The 23183-nt window shown below is 35.3% G+C and overlaps 1 protein-coding gene across 1 annotated transcript in view; it reads left to right on the top strand.

The window, feature by feature from the left end:
• Positions 1-21546, top strand: part of Chl1 (cell adhesion molecule L1 like) — a 48593-nt gene extending 27047 nt beyond the window's left edge. Inside the window, exons 12-20 of the mRNA XM_035448797.1 lie at positions 3147-3369; positions 5630-5745; positions 5913-6117; positions 6324-6446; positions 7599-7778; positions 10948-11109; positions 11730-11861; positions 13809-13881; positions 17800-21546. Of these exons, the coding sequence (XP_035304688.1) occupies positions 3147-3369; positions 5630-5745; positions 5913-6117; positions 6324-6446; positions 7599-7778; positions 10948-11109; positions 11730-11861; positions 13809-13881; positions 17800-18016 (1431 nt within the window). The 3' untranslated portion in view covers positions 18017-21546. The remainder of the gene's footprint in view (positions 1-3146; positions 3370-5629; positions 5746-5912; positions 6118-6323; positions 6447-7598; positions 7779-10947; positions 11110-11729; positions 11862-13808; positions 13882-17799) is intronic.
• The last annotated feature ends 1637 nt before the right edge of the window (positions 21547-23183 follow it).

The following is a 23183-nucleotide window of genomic DNA, read 5'->3' as shown; positions in this document are numbered from 1 at the left end:
AAGAACAATGAAATAAGGTTGGGGAATAAAACTAAATTTTGATTTATTAACAATGCTTTAAGAACACAGTGGCTAGAATTTGGTGTAAAATAGGATCAGCAATGTAACTCACTGCTTAGAAAGAATGTGCCTAGAAAGAATGAGAGCTTGGACTCTATTCCAAGAACCAAAAGTCGAACAAAACGAGTGCATGTAAAACGGGGATTAATTCTGAGAAATGATTTAATGATTGGTAAATTTATCTAGATTAAATATGAGTCAGGGAAAGAATAGAAGAAAGGAAATGTGATAGGTAGGGTTTAAGTTGGGGGGGTGGTAGGGGAGGACAGGAGGGAGAAGGGAACTGGGATTGTCATGTAAAACAATCTTGTTTCGAATTCAAAAAAAGGATTTTAAAAAGAATAAATAGCTCTTGCTTAATAGCTTCTGTTCCTTGTTCCTAAGCATATTTAAATAAGTTTTAAAATTTATTTCAATAACATAACTAACTTCAAAGAAAATGCATAAATAACACCCAAACAACAAACAGGAGAATAAATTCACCCAGACACCAAGCTAAAGTAGGGAAGTAGGAAGTTCTTCAATAGCTAACTTAAATGGGCATATCAGGGTATTTAACTCCCAAATGCTAGAGGTCTAATTATATGAATTGAATGTTTCACAGAAAAAGTATCCACTTATAGTTAAGATGAAATGAAAGAGAATTAAATGTTTCCTTTTAAGGAAATATCATGGTGAACATTGTTTAGAAAATGTGCTGTATTCTTAGAAATTGGTAGAAGGAAGAAATTTAACTAGTCTCACCACACAAAGATACATTTGCATGACACATTGAAAACTTATATAGTTTTACCATTTTTTTAGTCTACAGTGTAAACATATTCAACAAATGCACACTATCTCTGTCTTGCTAAAAATAGCATAGGCTTCTCAGTTCCTTCATAGGATTTCTGGGGATTCTTCCATCCCTAAAATAATAGTGTCTTTCTATAAATCTGTTCACTGTGGCCAGGGCCAGAGGAGAAATGGAAGGCTAATGGTCTCTTGGCCTAATTCATCTTTGCTCTTCTGAGACTTAGCTTTCATTATGCTATATGACAGTTACTGAAGTCTTGTTGACTATTGCCTCAAAGCAAAACACAAAATTCCTTCTGAAATCCAGGGACCAAAGAGTTGGCAAAATAACTAAGTAATTATTCTTAACACTGGCACAGTTTAAAACTTGTCAGACAACATTACTAAACTTGCCTTTGCTTGGAGCAAAATATGATCAAACTGAGTAACATTAATTTTAAATATTTGTTGTCAGTAAGGAAAAATATAATTCTTGTTTGTACTTTGGACCTAAAAGCTTGTATCATTAACTATAGAGTTGTCTTGGTGGTTAAGAGCACATATACTGTCTAAAAGAAGATTGAATTTTTTTCCCAAGCACCCAGGATAGATGTCCCACAACATGCTGTAACCTCAACTCCAGGGATCCAATAACTTCTTTGGAGTTCATGGGCACCTGCACTCGTTTGTACACACCTACACACAGCATGAAAGTAATTAAAATTTAAATAAATCCTCAAAAAATGTTCATAGTCTAATGTATTTAGATAATGTCAGGTGCCTAGTGAATTTAAGAATTTAAATCAATACCATATTATACTGAAATATTGAGTGATACTTTCTAATATATGCAAACAAAACATTCTGGGAATTAAGAGCCATTTATTTATTTATTTATTTATTTATTTATCTATTTATTTGATTTTTCAAGACAGGGTTTCTCTGTGTAACAAACCTGACTGTCTTGGAACTTACCCTGTAAACCAAGGACAAGCCTTGAACTCACAGAGACTGCCTTCCTTTCTTTCTGGGAGAGCTAGAATTAAAGGTGTTTGCCACCATGCCCGGTTTAAGAGACATTGTTTTGTTATTGGTGGTGTTTTTTGGTTTTTTTTGTTTTTTTGTTTTTTGGTTTTTGGTTTTGGTTTTGGTTTTTGAAGACAGGTTTTCTCTGTATTGATTTGGAGCCTGTCCTGGCACTCACTCTGTAGACCAGGCTGGCCAGAGGCAGAGATCCCCCTGCCTCTGGTTCCTGAGTGCTGGGATTAAAGGTGTATGCCACCAACGCCTGGCCTTTTTTTTTGTCTTGATGTTTTTTTCTCCTAGTTAGTTTAAGTAGTCACTTTGGAATAAATACAAAATTAAGATGGTTTGCTTATAGAGCATTTTGCTTTCAATGTAATTCCAACAGATTCTTCTAATAAGTATTTTAGCCAGTTGTACTCAATAAAGAAGCATAGCAAATGCTACAAGAACATTTTATACCACATTTAATCACCCAAATACATAGACAAAATTACTCTTAATATAAATTAGCTTCTAAGATAGGATGAAAATTCATTTTAAGTGAATATTTTATAGACATAGCTGGATCATTTAAATAAAGTACCCATTTGTAAATTAAATTGGTGCTTTAGAGCAAATTATTTTTCTTCAAGGTTTCCCTAAATGAAAAACTAAAGTGGAAATAACCAATTTCTAATTTTAAAAAATCAAAAATTCTTCCACAAACCTTTCTATATGACAAAATAAAGTAAGTGTAATAGCCATTTGTGTCAGAGAGCTGAGAATGTATTGATTGATTTAAAAGAGCAAGTATTGCTTATTGCTTCATTCTATACAAGTGTCCATTTTCCAAAATTAAAGATGGTTCCCAACTATAGTTTTTAATGGAAAATGGGACAGAATTTTGTGGAGAAAAGTATTCTGCCTGAGAAGCCATGACCCAAGAGTGCATGGCCACATAGTTTCTGTTTCTTTGGTAGAAAATAAAATGTAGCATATAGCAGAAGTTTGAGAAAACCTAAAATACTACTTACAATCTACTTGTAATTTATTTTATCTGTGAACATTCATGTTTCTCCACAGGTGTATAATTCAGGCTTCTAAAGTGACCCATGTCTTTGGATGGTAGAAGACTGATGTGGAAAATTAAACTAATAAAAGGCAACAGTGCTTCTGACTTCAAGGAACATAGTTAAAATCTCTATTTTCTTTTTTCAGTTAGTGTTATACTCTTTAAAATGAGTCATTGCCATCTTTAGATCAACATATCTACAAGTGCATAAAATGAGCCTTGATTTCTATTTCAGCCTTTGAAATCCATGGAGCAAAATGGACCAGGACTGGAGTATAGAGTGAGCTGGAAGCCCCAGGGAGCACCAGAGGAATGGGAAGAAGAAACAGTCACAAACCACACACTGCGTGTGATGACACCTACTGTCTATGCTCCTTATGATGTCCAAGTTCAAGCCATTAATCAACTTGGCTCTGGGCCTGAGCCTCAGCCAGTGACACTCTATTCAGGGGAAGACTGTAAGTGGTTCGTGCTTAAATCCTAAACACATCAAGACAATTTTCAAGTTACTACATTTGTGTCAACAGTATTTGAGTAAATACTGCTTACAAAGACAACATATTACCTGTGAAACAGAAAAACAAATACTCCATGCCTTGAAGTTAGGGTTGATCTTGGAGAGATTTTATCAAGATACAATGTTCAAGAAGCACTTGGCTGGAAATGTAGCTTGTTGATAGAGTGTTAGCCCAGAATGCACAAAGCTCTGTGTTTTCAAGCCCTAGTATGATACAACTCTGCTAGATGTGATGGCAAATGCCTATATTCCAGTACTTAGAAGGAGGAGTAGAAGTTCATAGTCATCCTAGGCTACACACTGAATTTGAGGCCAGTCTGAGCAACATGAAACACAGTATTGAAACAATGATAAGATTCTGAAATCCCAGTAAAAACCCAAAATCAAAACCACAAGGTAAGTGCTTTGAATGTTTCAGCCTTATTCAAGAAACTGTTAAAGTTCTTTGTATTTTGAAAATCAAAGACCTTGAACCATCACAAGACTCTGTGAAGGAACATAATGGTTATGGGGTTTCCAAGGTTTTGTTAGATTTACACTTTCTTGTCAAGGATTTCTTAGCAACAGCCTGCTACAATTCTCTGGGCCTCGTTTGCATACCTGAAAACTGCCTAACAGAGATGAAATACGCACCCAGATTTGAATATGAAATTCCAATTATATGAATAATTTTGAAGAAGCAGCCCTGAGGCTATATTATTAAATGCTAATAGCATAATGACTGCTACAATTATACTTCCAGAAAAAGAAAAGACTGCATTGGTCAACTTATCACATTGGGTGATACTGTTATTTTCTTCCGGTATCTGGAGTCATGTTTTGAATCAAGAAGGAGTGGTCTTGAAGGAAGAATGATAAGTGATCTCTTATCCTACTAGCCGTCAGATTATTATACTCAAATAAAAAGACACAAAGAACATCCTTTATGAGCACTTGGTCTTACAGGCTCCATTTTAGTAATCTCAGTTCTATAGAACAGAATGACAATGCCTATCTTATAAGAATATCCAGGTACAGTTTCTAAATATCTGAAATATAGTACATAATTGATGTTGACTGTTATATTTACTTTGCTGTGATAAACACTAGGTACAAAAGCAATGTAAGTGGCAAAGGGTTTATTTCAGCTTATAACTCTTAGACAAACACTACATCACTTAAGGAAGTCAGGCAGGAACTCAAGACAAGAACCTGGAAGCAGGAAAAGATGTAGATGCCATGGAGGAATGCTGCATATTGGCTTGCTTTATTGGCTTACAGTCCGATTTATTGTACAACACAGGGAGACAAGCACAGGGGAGATAGTACCCACAAGGGACTAGAACTTTCAAGATCAGCTAATGAATCAAGAAATTCATTAGTTAATTCAGACTTGATAAAGGCAAGGTAATAAAAACATTTTCTCAGTTTGAACTTGCTTTTCCTCTATAATGACCCTGCCCCATGTCAAGTTGACTAAATAAATAAATAAATAAATAAATGAATACATAATAACTCTAAATCTGACCAAGAGAGCTTTTGTTTTAATGTCAACCTAATTCTGAAATAATTTCTTCATGTTACTGGGGATGATGTTTTTTTGATTCAAAGAACATTCCAGGAAACATGGCTTTAAATTTCCATTTTCCCCATTATTGGGATTTCTGAATAGGATAGATAAAGTAACTCCTGTGAGCTGAGAAAGTCCTCTGTACCAAGAAACTACTGATACCATTTGAAACCAAAAGCACACAAGTGCTTTCCCCACCTAAATGTTATGAAGATTGTAGGCAAAATTTTCCTGTCCTGACAGCCTGCTCCCAAATAGCTGGCAGCTGCTTTGTAAATAAACTGACTCAGAGACTTAATATAAATTATAAATGACTGGCCAATAACTCAGGCTTGTTACTAACTAGGTCTTACAACTTAACCCGTATCTATTAATCTGTGATCTGCCCTGAGGCTCATGGCTTTTTACCTCTATCCCATTTTGTGTGACTGTTTAGTTCTCTGACTGGTGACTCCAGACTCCACCCTTCCTGATCCCATCATTCTCATTTTGGCTTCCCACCTAACTTTATCCTGTTCAGCTCTTAGCCAATCAGAGCAATGTATATTCACACAGCATGCAGAAGGATTATTCCATAGAACACTCTTGGAAAGAGCTCTTATGAATCATGTGTGTAAGTCATTGGAAGCTAATCAATGTTAATGTTTCATAGATCCTAGTACAGCTCCTGTGATCCATGGTGTGGATGTTATGAACAGCACATTAGTTAAAGTTACCTGGTCATCAATTCCAAAGGAAACAGTACATGGGCTTCTGAGAGGATACCAGGTTGGTACCAGGTTGATATTTTTAAGTAATTATTTTGTTTAATTCTTACTTTCTTGTGGGTACTACTGAGTTTATTTCTTTCCTGAGATTTTAAAATGATTCCAAGAAGTCAACTGAGTGTCTGTTACCATGATTCCTATGTTAAAGGATTTGCATTTTCTTTGCAGATAAATTGGTGGAAAACCAAAAGTCTGTTGGATGGAAGGACACATCCCAAAGAAGTGAACATCCTACGATTTTCAGGACAGCGGAACTCTGGAATGGTTCCGTCCCTAGACGCCTTCAGTGAATATCACCTAACAGTCTTAGCCTATAATTCCAAAGGAGCTGGTCCAGAGAGTGAGGCTTATATATTTCAAACACCAGAAGGAGGTGAGAGAATAAATGTGGAAAGTGCCATCTATGCAGATTACGTAATGGCACTGTTAAACATTCCCTTCATTATTGATAGTTAACGTGAAGTTCAGAGGAGTTCACATCTTGGTTTCTACAAATATGTTCTCTCGTCGAGATTTGTTGTTTGGTTTTCTAGAAATTCATTAGCTATGACTACCCATTTATGATCTTGTGTTTTCTAGTACCTGAACAGCCAAGTTTTCTCAAGGTCATCAAAGTTGATAAAGACACTGCCACTTTATCCTGGGGACTGCCTAAGAAACTAAATGGAAATTTAACTGGTTATCTTTTACAATACCAGATAAGTAAGTACAGATTTGAATTGGATTTCACCTACCAAAGATTCTATTTTTCTTTGAGGAATTAGCTTGTTACATAATGAACAATATTCCCTATAGAGCAATACAAAGTTATAAAGTGAACTTTTAAAAATGTTGATTATTTCATTATATTATTATCATTGTTGCACCAATGGATAAGTCTCATCATATAGATCAGAACTTTAGTTTTCAGGGTTTACAACTTGGTAAAAATGCTGATGAATTTTCTACCCAAGTATCTGGTTCAGTACTTTCTGATACTATATAAGCTAAATAACAGAGAGAAAGCTTCCAGATCACTTCCAGCTTGATTTTATTCCATGCCTCCTGACAAAAGTTTGTCTTCGGCAATAAAGTCTTACCAACAATTCCTGGTGGGCATTTAAGAGAAATGGTAAGAGCATATATTGCTGCTGGGACCTCACATTTTTTTTTAAAGTTTGATCTTCTCCTAGGCTACCCATTTGCAGCACTATATTCTCTGATGGGGCTTGGCAGTGGCAGCTGATTACAGCATCTAGTTAGTCAAACAATAATGAGAGTCAGCAACCAAAACTACTTAGCATTTTGAATTGCTAAGTTACACTCAGGAGAGTGGGAATACTAAATGTGCATTATACTTATGATACCTCCAACACAATAAGGATGAGGAACAATTTTGTTACCAATCCAGGAACATGTATGCTTACTTGAAGTCTTATTTTAAATTCAAAACTCTAGAAAACATAAAATAATAATTGTGCTTTATTATTTATCATCTCAAACAACAAAAAATTGGAAGTAACTCTGTTAAGGATCTGGTAAACATTCAGTAATGAAGAAGTGTCTAACATATATAACAAATTGTGAAGATGACTGGTGCTATATTTATTGCATGGTAACTCAGAGTCAAATGACTATGGTTTAGATTAAAGTCCCAATTTACCAGTCACTGAGTCTCATTCTGTGAAGGGTTTTACTCTTAACATAGCTCAGTCTTCTCACAGTTGATATAGTTATACTAATTCTGTGTACCTGGAAAGAGTTGGTAGTGATGAATCATGATGGCCACTTTTCCAATAAGTAGAAACAAAAATACAACTGTAACTTCAATTGTGAAGAACTTTGAAGCACTAATGTTCATTCTTATTTCTTCAGTAAACGACACTTATGAGATTGGAGAGTTAAATGAAATCAATGTTACTACTCCATCTAAATCTAGCTGGCATCTCTCAAACCTCAATGCAACAACCAAATACAAGTTCTACTTGAAGGCATGCACCTCAAAAGGCTGTGGAAAGCCAATAAGTGAGGAAAGTGCCACACTGGGAGAAGGGAGTAAGTATATGATGCTTCTGCATACTGTGGCTTCACACAAGCACCCAGTCTCTGAAAATTAGAAATGGCTGACCCAAATCTATCTGATGCATGCACCACTGATACAGGAGCAGAATTTACTGATCTTGTTTGTAAAGTTCACATTGGTTCAATTTATGGGGTTCTGAGCAACAACTAAACCATATCTTAGTGCATACAAAGTCAGGAACATACTTCTAATTAAGTAATATAAGTGGACATGTACTCATAAAATTTCTCACAAGGTTAGAAAAAGGATATTTTTCTTTGGAGAATATTTCTGTTCAAAAATTGTCCCTTATTATGGTAGATATTTTACAGAAAATAATCTAATATGTAAAGCTTCCATGCTTTGAGTGACAGTATATAAATTTACTGTCTGGTGATTCAAGCTAAGTAACAATTGAAAATGACTTATCAGTCTGTTGTGTCACACATAGCACAGTTACAATTAAATTACATTTCTATCTTTCTTCTATATTGTAACAATATACTTTGCAAAATTATGTCTCCAATGAAAATGTTATGGTTTTTCTTGCTAATCTATATGTAATATCCATAATACATCAAGACTGAAATAGATTAAGCAGTAAAGTAAAATTTATTTAAGAACTGATGTTCTCATAAACAAGTTAAGAAAAGGGGACTTGTGTGTGGTTCAGAGTGATCAGGCATAGGGGGCTTTGAGGGAATAGAAAGTTATTGAAGGAAGAGGGCAAGAAGAGAAAGAGAATCAAATTTATTCGCAAATGGTATATGACAAATGTAATTCGGTTTTGAGTGGTTTTCTGAACTGTAGATTAGGAGCACTATTAAATCAATGGGAGAAATACTGGGAACAGGAGTGTAGTGAGGTAGAAAATCAAATTGTGCATCATTTATTAATGACAAAATTATGATTCACCCAAATGTGTGAATCACTACCATTCATTGTATTGCTGATAAGAATTGTTACACTCTGAACTTTACTACAGGTTTCTCCATGTTACTGTTTCTATACTACCTACAAAACTTTTGGTCTATGTTTTCTCCTCTATACTTAAAGTTGCTTATATAGAAGAGTATTTTCAAATAACATCTCTCTCAAATCTGTAAGTTAAGGAAAAATGGAACACTGAGTGAAATGAAGAACTCATTAATCTAGTAAAAATGCTGGACTTCAAGATAATGACAATGGTCTAGTCACTAATGATTATCAAAGGCACAAACTGGCACCAATTGTGCAACTCACAGTGGTCTAGAGAATAGTTAGTAGTCAAAATAGCTATATTGTTCATACAAGATACTAAACCAGAGATATAATTGTTGTTTTGATAGAAGTGACAACTTAACAATCAGGAGGTATATTAGCCCCATTCATGCCAATAAGGAACATGAAAAAAATCCAGAGAAATGCTTAACCATGTTCCACAGTCTACTACATACATTGGAAAGCTGGGCATTTTTTGTATTCATTCTTAACAAACTTTTGTGGAGAGCAGATATATTGTTGAGTGGCTGCATAACTGATGTCACATTTTTGTTGCACATTGAGGATAGAGGTAATGTGGTTCAGTATAAAAAAGGCACATTGCTTCAGTATCCTGTGTTGGTAATTAAAAAGTGTGTCATACTAAGGTGTTTGTGTTCTTTTCCAGAGATCTGCATTTTCAGTATTCCAGCTTCTGCCGTTTCCCCTTATTGACACTGATTTCTCTTCTGTAGACATATATTGCCATGCTGTAAATTATAGTTTCTTTTCCACTGAACTTCAACATAATCTTTGAATATTTATTATACAGTTCTACAGAGGAGATATATCTCAGCTTCACTAAAAACTCTAAAACTGACAACAGTTAAAATTAGAATCTATTGCTGCAAACATTTCTTCTCCTGCCTTTGACTAGATAACAATATTTAAAACTCTGGCATTGAAAATTTGAGATTTAACATGTATACTTTTGTTTTCTGGTTATCACTCCAATTTGAAGGGGGCTCTCTAATTAAAGGGTGGAGAAGGATGGAGTTAGAATATGCTTTTGTGTCAGTATAGGTTTGAGTAAATGACTTTGCATTTCTGTTCTTCTAAAGCTTGCACTTAATGATATACTAATATTTCTGGTTTTTAAAGTAAGAATTAATTCCATTCTATTATGGTAATCCATTCTAAAAGCTCTGCTCCTCTGTGTAACTGGCTTTATTTCTTCTATGGCACCATTTTTAATGAAATCCTTCATTGTTCAGTAGTCATATAATTAAATTTTATTCTGTGATGAAAAGTTATAACCAAATATTTTTGTTTCCTGTGCCCACGCCACAAAGAGTTTCATCAGCCATCATCCATTATACTCTCACCAGGGATTTTATTTCATTTCATGTGTAAATTGTCAATGTTTACCAATTTACAATTTCTATGTTGAGTTGATTCCTAGAAAAAATATTTTACATCTTTAATTGCAATATCAGAGATTAATGTACATTAATTACATTAATTTCATTAATTAAATTGTACTGATTTTTTATCTGTTACTCTGAGGTCCAATGATTAATTATTGACAGATTGTTGGTAATTTCTCTTAGAAAATTACTCATTTTTTTCATACATGTTGCAAGTCTCAGTGAAACCATTCCATTTAAATGTACCTATAAACCTGCACTTACTCTATCCAAAGATTCTAATTTAAAATACTTTTTACATGAATATATTATGATGCCATCTTACCAGAATATATTGAGATCAAGGCAACAATGTGTTTATATATTTAAAGAAAATATATCTAAAGTCATAATTCATAATTCTATTTGTAATCATAAGATAAAGATCATTTAGTCAGCTTTTCACTAGCTATGAAAATTCAACTAATACAAAGATTAAAAAGAATGGAATTTTTTTGAGTCTGTGTTTGGTTTTGAGCCATTCACATGAAGGCAGATTTATAGTACCATCTCATCCGTAAATGGCCATGAGCAGACATCATTGCATTTATTCATCTTCAACATTTTAAGAAAAAAATCTGGAAATATTCATTTCTGGGTCCATGATGACTCAAGAGCCATTTAAGATAAAAATGCCAAAATTATTTTTTATCTCAAAATATGATACATATTTTTTCATTTCTCTCCTACTTTTCAGCGATTAAAATCATATGATTTAACTGTGTACCTTTCTTAGGTAAAGGTATCAGGAAGATAACAGAAGGAGTAAATCTTACACAAAAGATTCACCCTGTAGAGGTACTTGTGCCGGGAGCGGAACATATTGTTCACCTAATGACTAAGAACTGGGGTGATAACGATAGCATTTTTCAAGATGTAATTGAGACAAGAGGGAGAGGTGAGAAATGAGATTGTGTGGGCTGTAGTCTTAGACAATACACTATGTCCTGTGGATTAATTTTACATATATATTCTATTTCAAGTATATAGTACACTAGATATAAAGGTCCCAATTATATTTTTTATTAGCATACATAGTATTTCAAAATTAGCAAAATGAAATTATATCATAATGATCTCATGTTTCCCTTACTTGGTTTACCAGAGTAGTCACCCTAATGTGCTTTATGCTCATTAACCCCTGTCAATAATGGAAACTAAAAGCAAAACAAAAGCAAACCAGAGCTCACAGAGGTCCCGTGGTGATCTGCTTGTAACCCAGGCAGCTTGTGCTATGACTTGCTTGCCACTGCTTCTGCATTTAACTTCACTATCCTTTCTGATTCTCATCTTCAGAGCTAAATGCAACCTGACAGAACCTCTTCCCTAAGAAGGAAGGAATTATTTTCTAGTGTCTCTCCACAAAATGCCTTTAGATTACTTTATTGTCTATGAACTCATAGGAATGATTAATTATTTATTATTTTAAAATAGTATTGGATTGTGCCCCAATGTTGCTTAATATCAAAACCTGATTCTAGAGATGGCTCAACTTTGCACCTTCTCTCTGTACAACAGAATATGCTGGCTTGTACGATGACATCTCCACTCAAGGCTGGTTTATTGGACTGATGTGTGCAATAGCTCTACTCACACTCATATTGTTAACTATTTGCTTTGTGAAGAGAAACAGAGGTGGAAAGTATTCAGGTAAAAACATAGCTTAATGTGATTTTCAACTTGTCTGCAGAAAGTATTTTATAAAAAATTGCATAGATAAAACTATAGCACATTAGCTATGAAATATATTAAAGAGAATTATTTTAATTAAGCAACAAAAGGAAAGATACATAGTGCATAATGCTAGTTTTCACTAATTATTTATTTGAATGTTTCTCTCTTAAAGCTGGCTGGCCTGGAACTCACTAGATAGACTAGGTTGGCTTCAAACTCAGAGATCCATTTGTGCCTGTACCTTCTAAATGATGAGATTAAATGTTTGCGACACTATATCTGGCTGTTTTAGTACTTAAAAGAGACTATATGGGTTAGGATGATGGTTCAGTGGTTTCAAATGCTTACTTATGGTCTTGAGTTTGCTTTCTAGCAACCATATTGAACAAGTCACAATAGCCTGTAACTCTAGCTTCAGGGAGTGAGATGCCTCCGGTCTCCTTAGGCAACTACATTCATAAAAACATAAAATGAAATGGATCTTTTTTATCATAATATTTTTATTGATTATTTGGGAATTTCACATCATGCACACTGAGAGGACACTCAATTCTTAGTCCTATAAAAAAAGAAGTAGAGGCAGCAACAGAAGAAGAAGAGGAGGAGGAGGAGGAGGAGGAGGAGGAGGAGGAGGAGGAGGAGGAGGAGGAGAAGAACAAGAAGAAGAAGAGGAGGAGGAGGAGGAAGAAGAACAAGAAAAAGAACAAGAAAAAAAATGACTGAAGCACTATCAAATTCCAAGTGGTCAGCCCCTTAAAGAAAACTAAGTCCTTCCCTACCCACACCCCTTCCAGAAGCCATCAGTTATGGAGAACTATACCACAGCATCCTTATCACTATTTTCTATTGCAATGGTATTGACGACTACAGACTCAGGTTGTTAAAGAGGGACATAGAAGGCTTCTGTGACAATCCCCCATCCCCCAAAATGAAATGAATCTTAAAGATAAAAACATTAAAATAGGTTCTTAAAGATTATATTTCTTATAAATTTATGCTTTCTGTTCATAGATATATCAGTTATTGAGAAGGTATATTATTAAGTAACACATATATTTTAGTGCCCTTAAAAGGAGCTCGTTTATTTATAGCATGCCTCTGCTTCTTTGTCTCTGCTTCTGGTGTTTTGTGCTGTTATATTCTGATAGAATGTTGCAGCTCAATATTGCATTGAGGAGGGTGCATTTCCTATTATAGTACTGAGTAACTTCTATTGAGTGCACTACCTCTTGAATTAATGGTACACTAAATAAAAATAAAAATCATCCTAGTTATTAACTTGTTTATTTTTATCTAAATTACATTCAATTTGAGATTATAGACATATATATTTGCTGTTTTTGTTTCCTGTAATTGTGTTTTTACAAAGGGAGAAATATTTAACTCCTGCACTCTGGGCTTACAATATTCAGATTTAGAAACCGTCCTTTATTACTTCCTGGTTTATCAAGTAAACATTTATTGGAAATCTGTCATATTCATAAAACCATGAAAGACACAACTTATACATTTTCATAAAATAGCATGAGTAATTGACACAGCTGTCATTTCATTTTTCTCTGAAATCTTACATGTATCAATTATGTTCATAATAATGACTAATGGATATTCCAGGTCATTAATTAGAAACTGTAAGGAGAGGCAGCATTCCTCTTTGATTTCTTTTTTAAAATGGCATTTATGAAGTGTGAACCTATAGATGTTCTGAAGCCCTCCCTCCATCCAGGCCCATTTAAAAACAACAAAAACAATTTTTCATATTGAAGGACAGCTAAGGGTAAGCAGTCATGAATAGAATCTTGAAGGAACCTTGTTTGTTTGATATTTTTAAGGTAAGAGAATCAAGAGCCCATCTCATGTCCCAGTATTTAAATATCTTTACAATATCATTGATGTTAGACTATTTTAAATTTTTTGTTTCAGTAAAAGAAAAGGAAGATTTACACCCAGATCCAGAAGTTCAATCAGCAAAAGATGAAACTTTTGGTGAATACAGGTAAATGTAATTTTGTGATCAGTTGAAACACTTTAGTCAGGTTTGTCAAGTGGATAAAGTGCTTTGTTTATAACTCAAGTAATGGAACTATATCACACTGACTTTATAACAGAAATTTTACCAAAGGTTTCCTTACTCATTCCTTTCTTCCTTCTTTCCTTCCTTCCTTTTTCTTCCTCTCTTTCTTTCTTTCTTTCTTTCTTTCTTTCTTTCTTTCTTTCTTTCTTTCTTTCTTTCTTTCTCTCTCTCTCTCTTTCTTTCTTTCCCTCCTCAATCTTTCTTCCTTCTTTTTCTTTCTTTTTTTTTCCTTTCTGGCTACTGTTATCTACTTTTGTGAGACCTTAAATATTGTATATATGGTTGGAGGTATGTTGAGGACCACAGTCTGGATAATAGGGTGCATCAAGATTCCTTGCTTGAAACTCTGTGCAAAAATACATGTCATGTGTCATGTCCCCACAAACTAAGTTATTGAAACATCTTAAAGGCACCCTTAGTGTTGCCGTTATGAATCTGATTACCTTAAGTTTGCATCCACAGACACAGATTGCAACTCTTCCACGTGCATTTACAAACTTAAAGAGGTTCCTACCCAACTCTATACATGAACCTAGACTTAAAAAAACCTGCTGTATTCAAATAATATTATCAGTCAATTATAACGAAAGGCTAAAAAGTGAAAAACTGTTTCTGCATGACAAGGATTCTGGGAAAAGAGCTCCCTAAAAGATAAGTTAATACTTAAAGCACAGTGTCACTGATAACCGCTTGAAGAGAATGACTCAATGTGTGAGTATAATCAGACAGGGGCAACACAGCAAGAAGTCTAGTACAAAAGCAGCGTTAGAGAATGGATTGCAACTCCCAGTTCTCCAGTTAGACATCTCTGCTGCACCCCATACCCATATTTCTTAGCATTTCTTTCTTGAAATGTCACCATCCCTTAGTCAGATCACCTCTCTCCATTGTAGCCAAGAAAATTATTACAAGTTCCGAAACTACATTGATGTTGATATGTATGATCCAAGAATCCATATCAAAGAAGAAATCTAGATGGCCCTCACTGGCTCATCTCTGAATATATCTGCATGACCAGGGATGTGGGGTACATTGAGTAGCTGACCTGGAGTAACTAATATGGGTCTGAGCATCACAATGCCTCTGCTTGGCTCTATGTCCATCACTTCTCTTTCTGTTGATTAGATGATTTCTTTTTATGCTTTTATATTTCTCAACAAGAAAATCAGACCAGAGAAAGACAGGAATGTATGTAAGGAAGAGAAGGAAAGAAAGACAAGAGAAGGGGAAGGGAAGAAAGAAAAGATAACAGGAGAGTAAAAATAAAAAGTTGTTGCTTGGGAGAGTTGTAGGTTACAGACAGTGCTGTTGTACTGATTGGAATTTGCTTCCTAGTTATCTCTGAAGTGTGATACTTTGAATAATAATTGGGCATTATCTCAATGCCACATGGGAAATGAATCCAGGCATGTACTTCTGGCTTATGGTCTTCGGGAGACAGGTTTTTGACAAGAAATGTCGTCTCACTTGGAAGTTTGGCTGATAGTGGATGTGCTTCCTTATGTGTGTGTTGACAGAGCTTAGTTCCATTAAGACCTATGGGTTAAGAAATTCAGATTTTGTCAAGCCAGAGTCATCCTGAGTTCCCTGCCAGTGACCTTTCTCTGGGACACTTAATAATATGCAGCCTCAGGCAGAGCAGGAACACCAGAGCGAGTACCCAAGTTACAATCCATATATTGAGACACCAATCTTAGAACTTATACCTCACTGATCTAGTATATCCTATTTATTATGCTTGGGTGAGTCAGTAGGTTCAGCATACATTTAAAGGGAAGACTTTACAAATTTGTTCACATTCCATTTTACAGGAATCACTGAGGTCTCAGGACCACTATCCACAAACACTGTTTTTTTTTATAAAGGGAAACAAAGCAAAACAAACTCCTGAATCTATTCCTTGCTCATAAATTTGTTAGTCTATACTCTGCAACTTCATTGAAAGGATAGACAATTTCTTTTCTCTACATTGTTTACAGTTATAGCCTTTCAAATAGTCAGTATTCTATCTGGCATTTTATTTCAAAACTTCACATTCATCAGCAAACTTTTTGTCTTTTCCATGATTCAGGAACTTTTTTACATGCTTTGACCTTAGATATATGTCTTTGTTTCTCAAGATCTGGCCCCAAAGCCACATCTTTTTACTTTTCTGAACCTCAGTGTCCTAATTTTGAAGCCTGTTACCACACCACACAGATATCTTGAGTTATGCTATGTCCAACACAGATGGTTCTTGTCATCTATCACTCAGGAACTCATTATTTATATATATATATAATTTTGTGACTTCAGTTTTGCTTTTTGTAATGAGTAAAATGCACTTAGATGGTATATTAGTAGTATTCATAACTATATTTTCATTCAGAAATGATTATTTCACATTTCATTGTGCATACATTACTTAATTCATACCTACCCATTATCCTACCTTTTTATCCTTTGAGTTCAAGGCCTTAGTCTTCATAAAAAGTGCTTCAACTACTTTAATGTGCTTTCTCTCTCTCTCTCTCTCTCTCTCTCTCTCTCTCTCTCTCTCTCTCTCTCTGTATGTATGTGAGAGAGAGGGGGAGAGACAGGGACAGAGAGAGGGAGAGATGTGTGATCTGCTGTATTTAATCAAGGTGTTTTAACAATTGTAAGACAGTGTATTTCTGTGGATGTCTGTCTCTGCTCTCATCAGCCACTGGATGAGGACTCTAGAATAGCATAGAGAGTATTCATCAATCTCATTCTAGGGGAAGGGTTTCTAGGCCATCCTCTCCTCCACAAGAAAAATTTCATAAGAAACTAAATTTGGTTGGTTACACTAAACAAAAGAGAAAAATTTTGCACACATACAGGAGCGTAAATGATCAAATAAGAGATAAAAGATGAAAACATTGGGACAGTAGCAACAGATACAACTTGGAATCTCCCTCTGGTGTCCCTGCTCTGCCCAAAGCAGGATATTACTGAGTGACCCAGATATCAGTCCACATGGTAAGGAACAGAGACTGACTCTGTCTTGCCAAAATCTGAATTTCTTAACCCAAAGCTCTGAATGGAACCAAGCTCTGTCAAAACACACATAAGGATGCACATCCATTATCAGCCAAAACTTCAGGTGAGATGACAGTTCTAGTCAAAGGCCTGTCTCCTGAAGACCATAAGCCAGAAGTCCATACCTGGATTCATTTCTCATGGGGCATTGAGATAATACCCAATTATTATTCAAAGTTTCACATGTATTCTTAGGCCATTGAGGAGCAATTGCAAGTGGCATAACTACCTTATAAACAACAGAATATTTCTCACAATTCTGAGACTGGACAGTGAGATTCAGGTTGAGACAAAACATACTTATGTGCTCTTTTCCCTTGTTCTCCCCTGGAAGCTGCAAGGCAGCTTATGGGAGGACCTTTCATGAGGGAAAATGCCTTTCATGAAGACTGTTCTGTGAATAGTAACATCTGGTGACCCCACACACCACTGCCATCATAGTGGGGTGAAGCAGTTCAGCATGAGAGTTTAGGGGGCACGCAGGTACCCACACCATAGCCTCACTAGAAATCAACATGTTGCATCTTCATGCCCCAAAGAAGCTTCTCATTTAAAAGGGAAGCAGAAGTGTTTTTAAAAAATAGAAAAGTGTTTCTCTGTCACTCAGAATGAAGAAAATTAGTTAGTTACGGCTTTAAAAATATTTCTTTATGGATGTGTCACTTCAGCTTTATGTCCCTGTCATTTGTGTTAATAAGATCAAGTTGAAAATTATAGAACCTCTTAGCACTTGTGAAGGAGTCTTGTATGTGCCTGTGAATCTGAGCTCCTGGGGAATGGCTCTGTTTTGTCTTCTAGTGACAGTGATGAGAAGCCTCTCAAAGGAAGCCTTCGGTCCTTGAATAGGAACATGCAGCCCACAGAGAGTGCTGACAGCTTAGTGGAATATGGAGAGGGGGACCACTCCATATTCAATGAAGATGGGTCTTTCATTGGGGCCTACACTGGAGCTAAAGAGAAGGGCTCTGTTGAAAGCAATGGAAGTTCAACAGCCACGTTCCCACTCCGGGCATAAGCACAGCACATTCAAGCACTGTGGCTGGCTAGCCCAGACATCCCCAGTCTCTTCTGGGGAGCAAAGCCTTTTACAGAGGAGTGAAAACACACATCTAGAGGTTGACATTCTGCAATTGTGCTCAGAAAAATAGCACTGCCTTCAAAAAGAAAAAAAATCAGATGCCAAACATTTCAGGCCTGTGTTTCATTTTTGGTTTTGTTTTCGGGTGCTCAAAATGCAGAACACAAAACAAATCCTGTACTTAGATCCACTTTCACTCAATCCAAAGTTCCTGTTTCACATACTCTGCTTCTGCCTGGTTCTCCTGTTTAGTGTGCGTGCGTTAATGTTGCTAACCATGTGGGTTTCTTTCTGGCTGCACAATTGTACTTAATTTTTAAGAACTGTTTTAGTGACTTTGATTCACTACAGGAAACAAGATTGTAAGCAAGCAAGCTGGTTATTTAAAAATGTAAAAAGGATTATGAATGTTTATTAAACACTTCATGAATCTAAATAGTCTAACGTTATTATTTAAAATTTTAGTAATAAAAGACATAGATGATGATGCAACTTGTATTTATTGAGCTCCTAACTATTTGCCCAGAGGCTGCCATTTTATGCAGAGTTACACTGTTTTCAATTTCTGGAAGATTTAATTTCTGTCAGTATGGTAACTCTGCATCTTTCTTTCTCTCTCTTCCTTTCTTCCTTTCTTTCTGTTTTTAAACTTAGACTAACTGGAGCTCAAAAGGAGTGGTGGTCAGGAGTTATTTTAAAAGCAGAAAGATGTTGATGATTGTATTTTGTGTCTTCATTTGTATGCTCACAGCATTCAGCCTTTATGTTTATATACTGGTACCCTTGGATGTATTTCATGAATGCATTGTACATATTGTATTAATATTTACACAGTTTAAAACATAGTGTTTTATTTTGAAGTGAGAAAGAGAACATTAATAGGCATGAATGTACAGCTAGAGTGTATATAGTAGGATGCTGTTTTCATTCTTCTGGGGCTAGACACAATAACCCGGGGTTCCAAATTCAAGATTACATGAAGAATTGGATTCTGTCCTTATATATCTCTACTTCACATGCTCTCAAAATAAAACATAACCATGGAGGAAAATGCATTCATATTTTTCAAAATAAGTTCTGGAGTGGGTTCCTGCCCCATTCCCCCACAAAGAAAATTATTTATAGCAGAAGTTCTTCTATACCAGTTAGTTTATAACATATTGTAAATGTATTTGTGGTAGTATCATCATTTTCAATGTTTTCCCTCTGTCAAAGTTAGTACAGTGTCCAGGAATTTAGTTTCTGGCATGTGGGCTACCAGTCCCTCTTAAAATGGTACAGAAGTTTTAGAATGGTTTAGAAATGACTTGAAGGACTCTGAATACATATAAGTAAATAATTAATGTTTGCTCTCTCATTTAACAGAAACATTTAACGTGACTGCTAAATATTAACTATGTTAAGTGATCCAGTTCACCGATTTCACTTTGCTTTGTGTAATTACTGGCATATGCTATTCAGTGTCTAGGTTTAATTGACATGATGCAGTGTGTTGCTTGGGGTTTAAAATCATGGATATGTAAAATGGCCAATGCAGTAATGTACGTGAAAAATACTTTCTTACTTCATGTATATTCCAGAATGCATAGACAGGAAAAGCTTGTTTCAAAACCATGGACCCCAATGTTTGGCTACTCACCTGTAAGTAGCAAAAGAAAGGGGAAGCCATCTTTGTGCTCTAGTCTGCCTGTGTGTGAGGGTCCACACTTAAACCTGTGCAAACTGATCTCCAGCCCCATCTGATGAGTAAGGCACAGATTGCTGGAGAAGCCATCATCATGTGCTATTTCTGTGGAAGGAACTGTGGTACTGCGCTTCACAGAAAATAAAGGATGTCACTAAGAGTTAATTATGGTATCATTCTGCTTCCTCCTTTTTGTAATCAGTCTAAGTGTTGTTTGGAACGTGTCACATGAGTTGAAAATAATATCCAAAATCTAGAATAGATTCATTATGAATTTAACAATATTTAAGTCAAAAGTCAACACAAATGCTTACATTTTTGTTCCAAATGGACTTCATCATTCTTTTTTAGCTGTTGTAAAATGAGACTGTGTTATAACAGCTTTTGCTAGCCTCTGTGAACTTCTAAATACTATTCGGCTTCATTCTGATGTAAATCTTCAGTACAGCAAGACAAGGTTCATGGATTGCTTTTATTTTAATTGTAGACCTTATTATTCAATATGTCAAAATGAGAGCAAATCCAGTAGGTTAAAGTGGATTTAATTCTTTTTCTCTCTTAGACAATAAGTGGTAGATTGTGTGAAATGCAATGCTGATTACAAATGGCCAATTTTATTTGGGAAATGGCCCCTGAGTCCTAAGGCAGCTGCTAATATGTACAACTCCATTCTTAAATTTTTTGTAGTAACTTTATGTAGTTTACTGACAATATGATTTTAATATAAGTGATTGTATATAATCTCAAGGATTGTGGATGGGGATAGGTTCAGAGAGAGCTGCTCGAGGGTCAGGAAAAATCCGTGTTCTCTTCCAGGGTCCAGCGCTGACTTTACATAAAAACCTTAGGCAGGTTGCTGAACTGCTTCACGTCAAACTGTGCTACAAAGTGCTAATGTTCGCTATCACAGGGTGTTCTTTTGTACAAAGAAAATTTACAAGTGATAAAATCTAAGATGCCTTTTAACTTCATAACCCAACCTGTAATCAAATTATGTATCAAAAAGTCACCCCCACATACACCAACTCAACTTTTCCCTCTCTAAGCACATAAATATATTTTTATAGAAAACAGATCTACAGAAAATAAACTAAATCTACTGTTAAGTGAGGAGTATGATTTGCACATGCCATTGAAAATTATTAATCAGAAGAAAAATAAGCAGGGTCTTTGCTATATAAAAGCGTTTTCCACTAATTCTGCATGCGTATTTATAAGATGAGAAATCAGTAGATTTATTCTCTTGGTATAAAGGCATCTGATATTTTAGATGTACCCATGTTTATAAAAAAACTGTAGAGCACAATGGACTTAATGCTATTTTATACTGATGGAAGAGAGAGAGAACAATAAGGAGAGATTTTGGCTGCTTTTCTAAGTATTTAAAACATATTTGCCAATTGAAACCCTAAGTATGTTTACATGCCATGAAGGCATAATTCTTATAACAACTTTAAATTGGTTGTAATAGGACTGGTTTGTGGTCTGTGGTAGTAGATGTATCCTAGTGTTCCTATAGTGAGATAGGTAGGACTGAGCCAAAGCTACTTTGTTTTGTCTTCAACTGACTGCATTGTCAAAGAGACAAAGGGTACAGTGAGCAGGCTCACCTTGTTAGCTTTTCTGTTCTTACTTAGATTAATGTTCACAGTAGATCTTTATTCAAATGTGTTTGTGTTGTAGATGGTGTTTGTACTATGCTTATGGATATGTATGGTTCAAAACTATTTTCATTACACATGGAATTCAGCTTTCAAATAAAAGTTTGACCATGTACTTGAAAGATGTCTGTGTCACTTTGTACCAAATTAAAGGAATCATTTACATTTTGGGCTTTAATCTTGGTTCCTGCTGATTCTGAAACTATAAATGAAGCATAAATTAAGTTTGAGGCAGTGTAAGTAAAATATTTTATTTGTATCACTGTGTTTAAATACAGACTACTTGATGTCATCCAGGTCTAGAAAATATACCAATCAAGTTCACAGTTACAATGAGTGCAGATTTAATGTGTGTATATTTTCAACTGACTTATTTTTCAGGAAAAAAAGTAGAAATGTGTCCTTCTAATAACATATAATATCTTATATATTCAAAATGGATAAAAGTTAATTTTGTCAGAACCTTTTAAATATGGGATGCCATATTTACTGTTTATTTTGCTAAGTACCTTAAAACACATTATCACCTTTTACCTGAAAACAAGGAAGTTGGTGAGTCAATTAATGTTACAGAGTCATCCAAGACAAGAAATTAAACCTAGGGCCATTTGAGTCCAAAACCTGTAGTTTGTATACTGGTTTGTGTTTTATTTCCTCACTCCTTCACATTGTCTTAAAAATACTTAAGGAAGGGGCACTGAGCTTAGAGTGAACCTGCTGAACATATTGTCAAATGACTTGGTTTTAAAATACTTTGTGAAGACTTGAAAGAGAGGATGAAAATAATATTTTATTGTAAATAACTGTATGTGGGTATCCTAAAAATTAGTAGGCATTCAGAAAAATCAGTTGTTTGCATGAGAATTGGGATACCAGGTTTCACTAATACTTCTTAGAAACTGAAAAAAGACCTAATCCTCCTCCCAGGACTGACATCCACATGATCTCTCTTGGATGTTTTAAGTTGGTATTAGTGTTGCCCTATTAGAAACAAATAGGGCAATGGGGTGTAATGAGAGGTTCATTGTTCCTGCCTGTCCTGTGGCCCTTGATCCCCAAATAAACACAGATGCTATATTAGTTACATAACTGTTGACTGGTGGCTAGGGCTTCTTATTGGCTAGCTAGTATTAATTATTAACCCATTTCTATTAATCTAAGTATTTCCACATGGTCTTATCTTACCAGAGAAGACCAGACCTCTAACTCCTTTGGTGGCTCACATGGTGACTCTTCTGGCAGGCCCTCTCTGCCTACCTTTCCCAGAATTCTCCTTGTCTCATGCCCTGCCTATCTTCTTGCCTTATTGGCTAACAGTGTTTTATTAATCAATCAATAAGAGAAACATATATACAGAAGAATCTCCCATCAATGGGGCCTCTTCCTCTCTTTGCTATTCTCATTTGCTTTCTTGTAAAATACCACATAGAGAATTTTAAATCATACATTGTTGAATTCACAGTGTTACTCATGGTGTCCCACTTATGGAGAGCCCTTATAACTAAGTCAGTTTTAAGTCAGGTAAGTAATATTTCTTAAGGCCATTTAGTATGCTGTGTTGCTGAGTGTTTTGTACTACAAACATGTATGTCCTTAAAAGACATACATAAGGTGAGAAAGCCTAAATATGTTGTTTCCTGAAAGAAACATTGGAATACTAAATAATTACTATACTTCATATAGATGTATAGCTTTTTTGTTGAGTAGGTGTAATGTTTATTGGCTGGCCTGTGTGTAACAATGTAAAATTTAAATTTTG

This window comes from Cricetulus griseus, chromosome 8 (assembly GCF_003668045.3).
Source record: "Cricetulus griseus strain 17A/GY chromosome 8, alternate assembly CriGri-PICRH-1.0, whole genome shotgun sequence".
Lineage (NCBI taxonomy): Eukaryota > Metazoa > Chordata > Mammalia > Rodentia > Cricetidae > Cricetulus > Cricetulus griseus.
The sequence above is the reverse complement of the archived record's forward strand: the minus strand, read 5'-3'. Positions and strand labels throughout refer to the sequence as shown.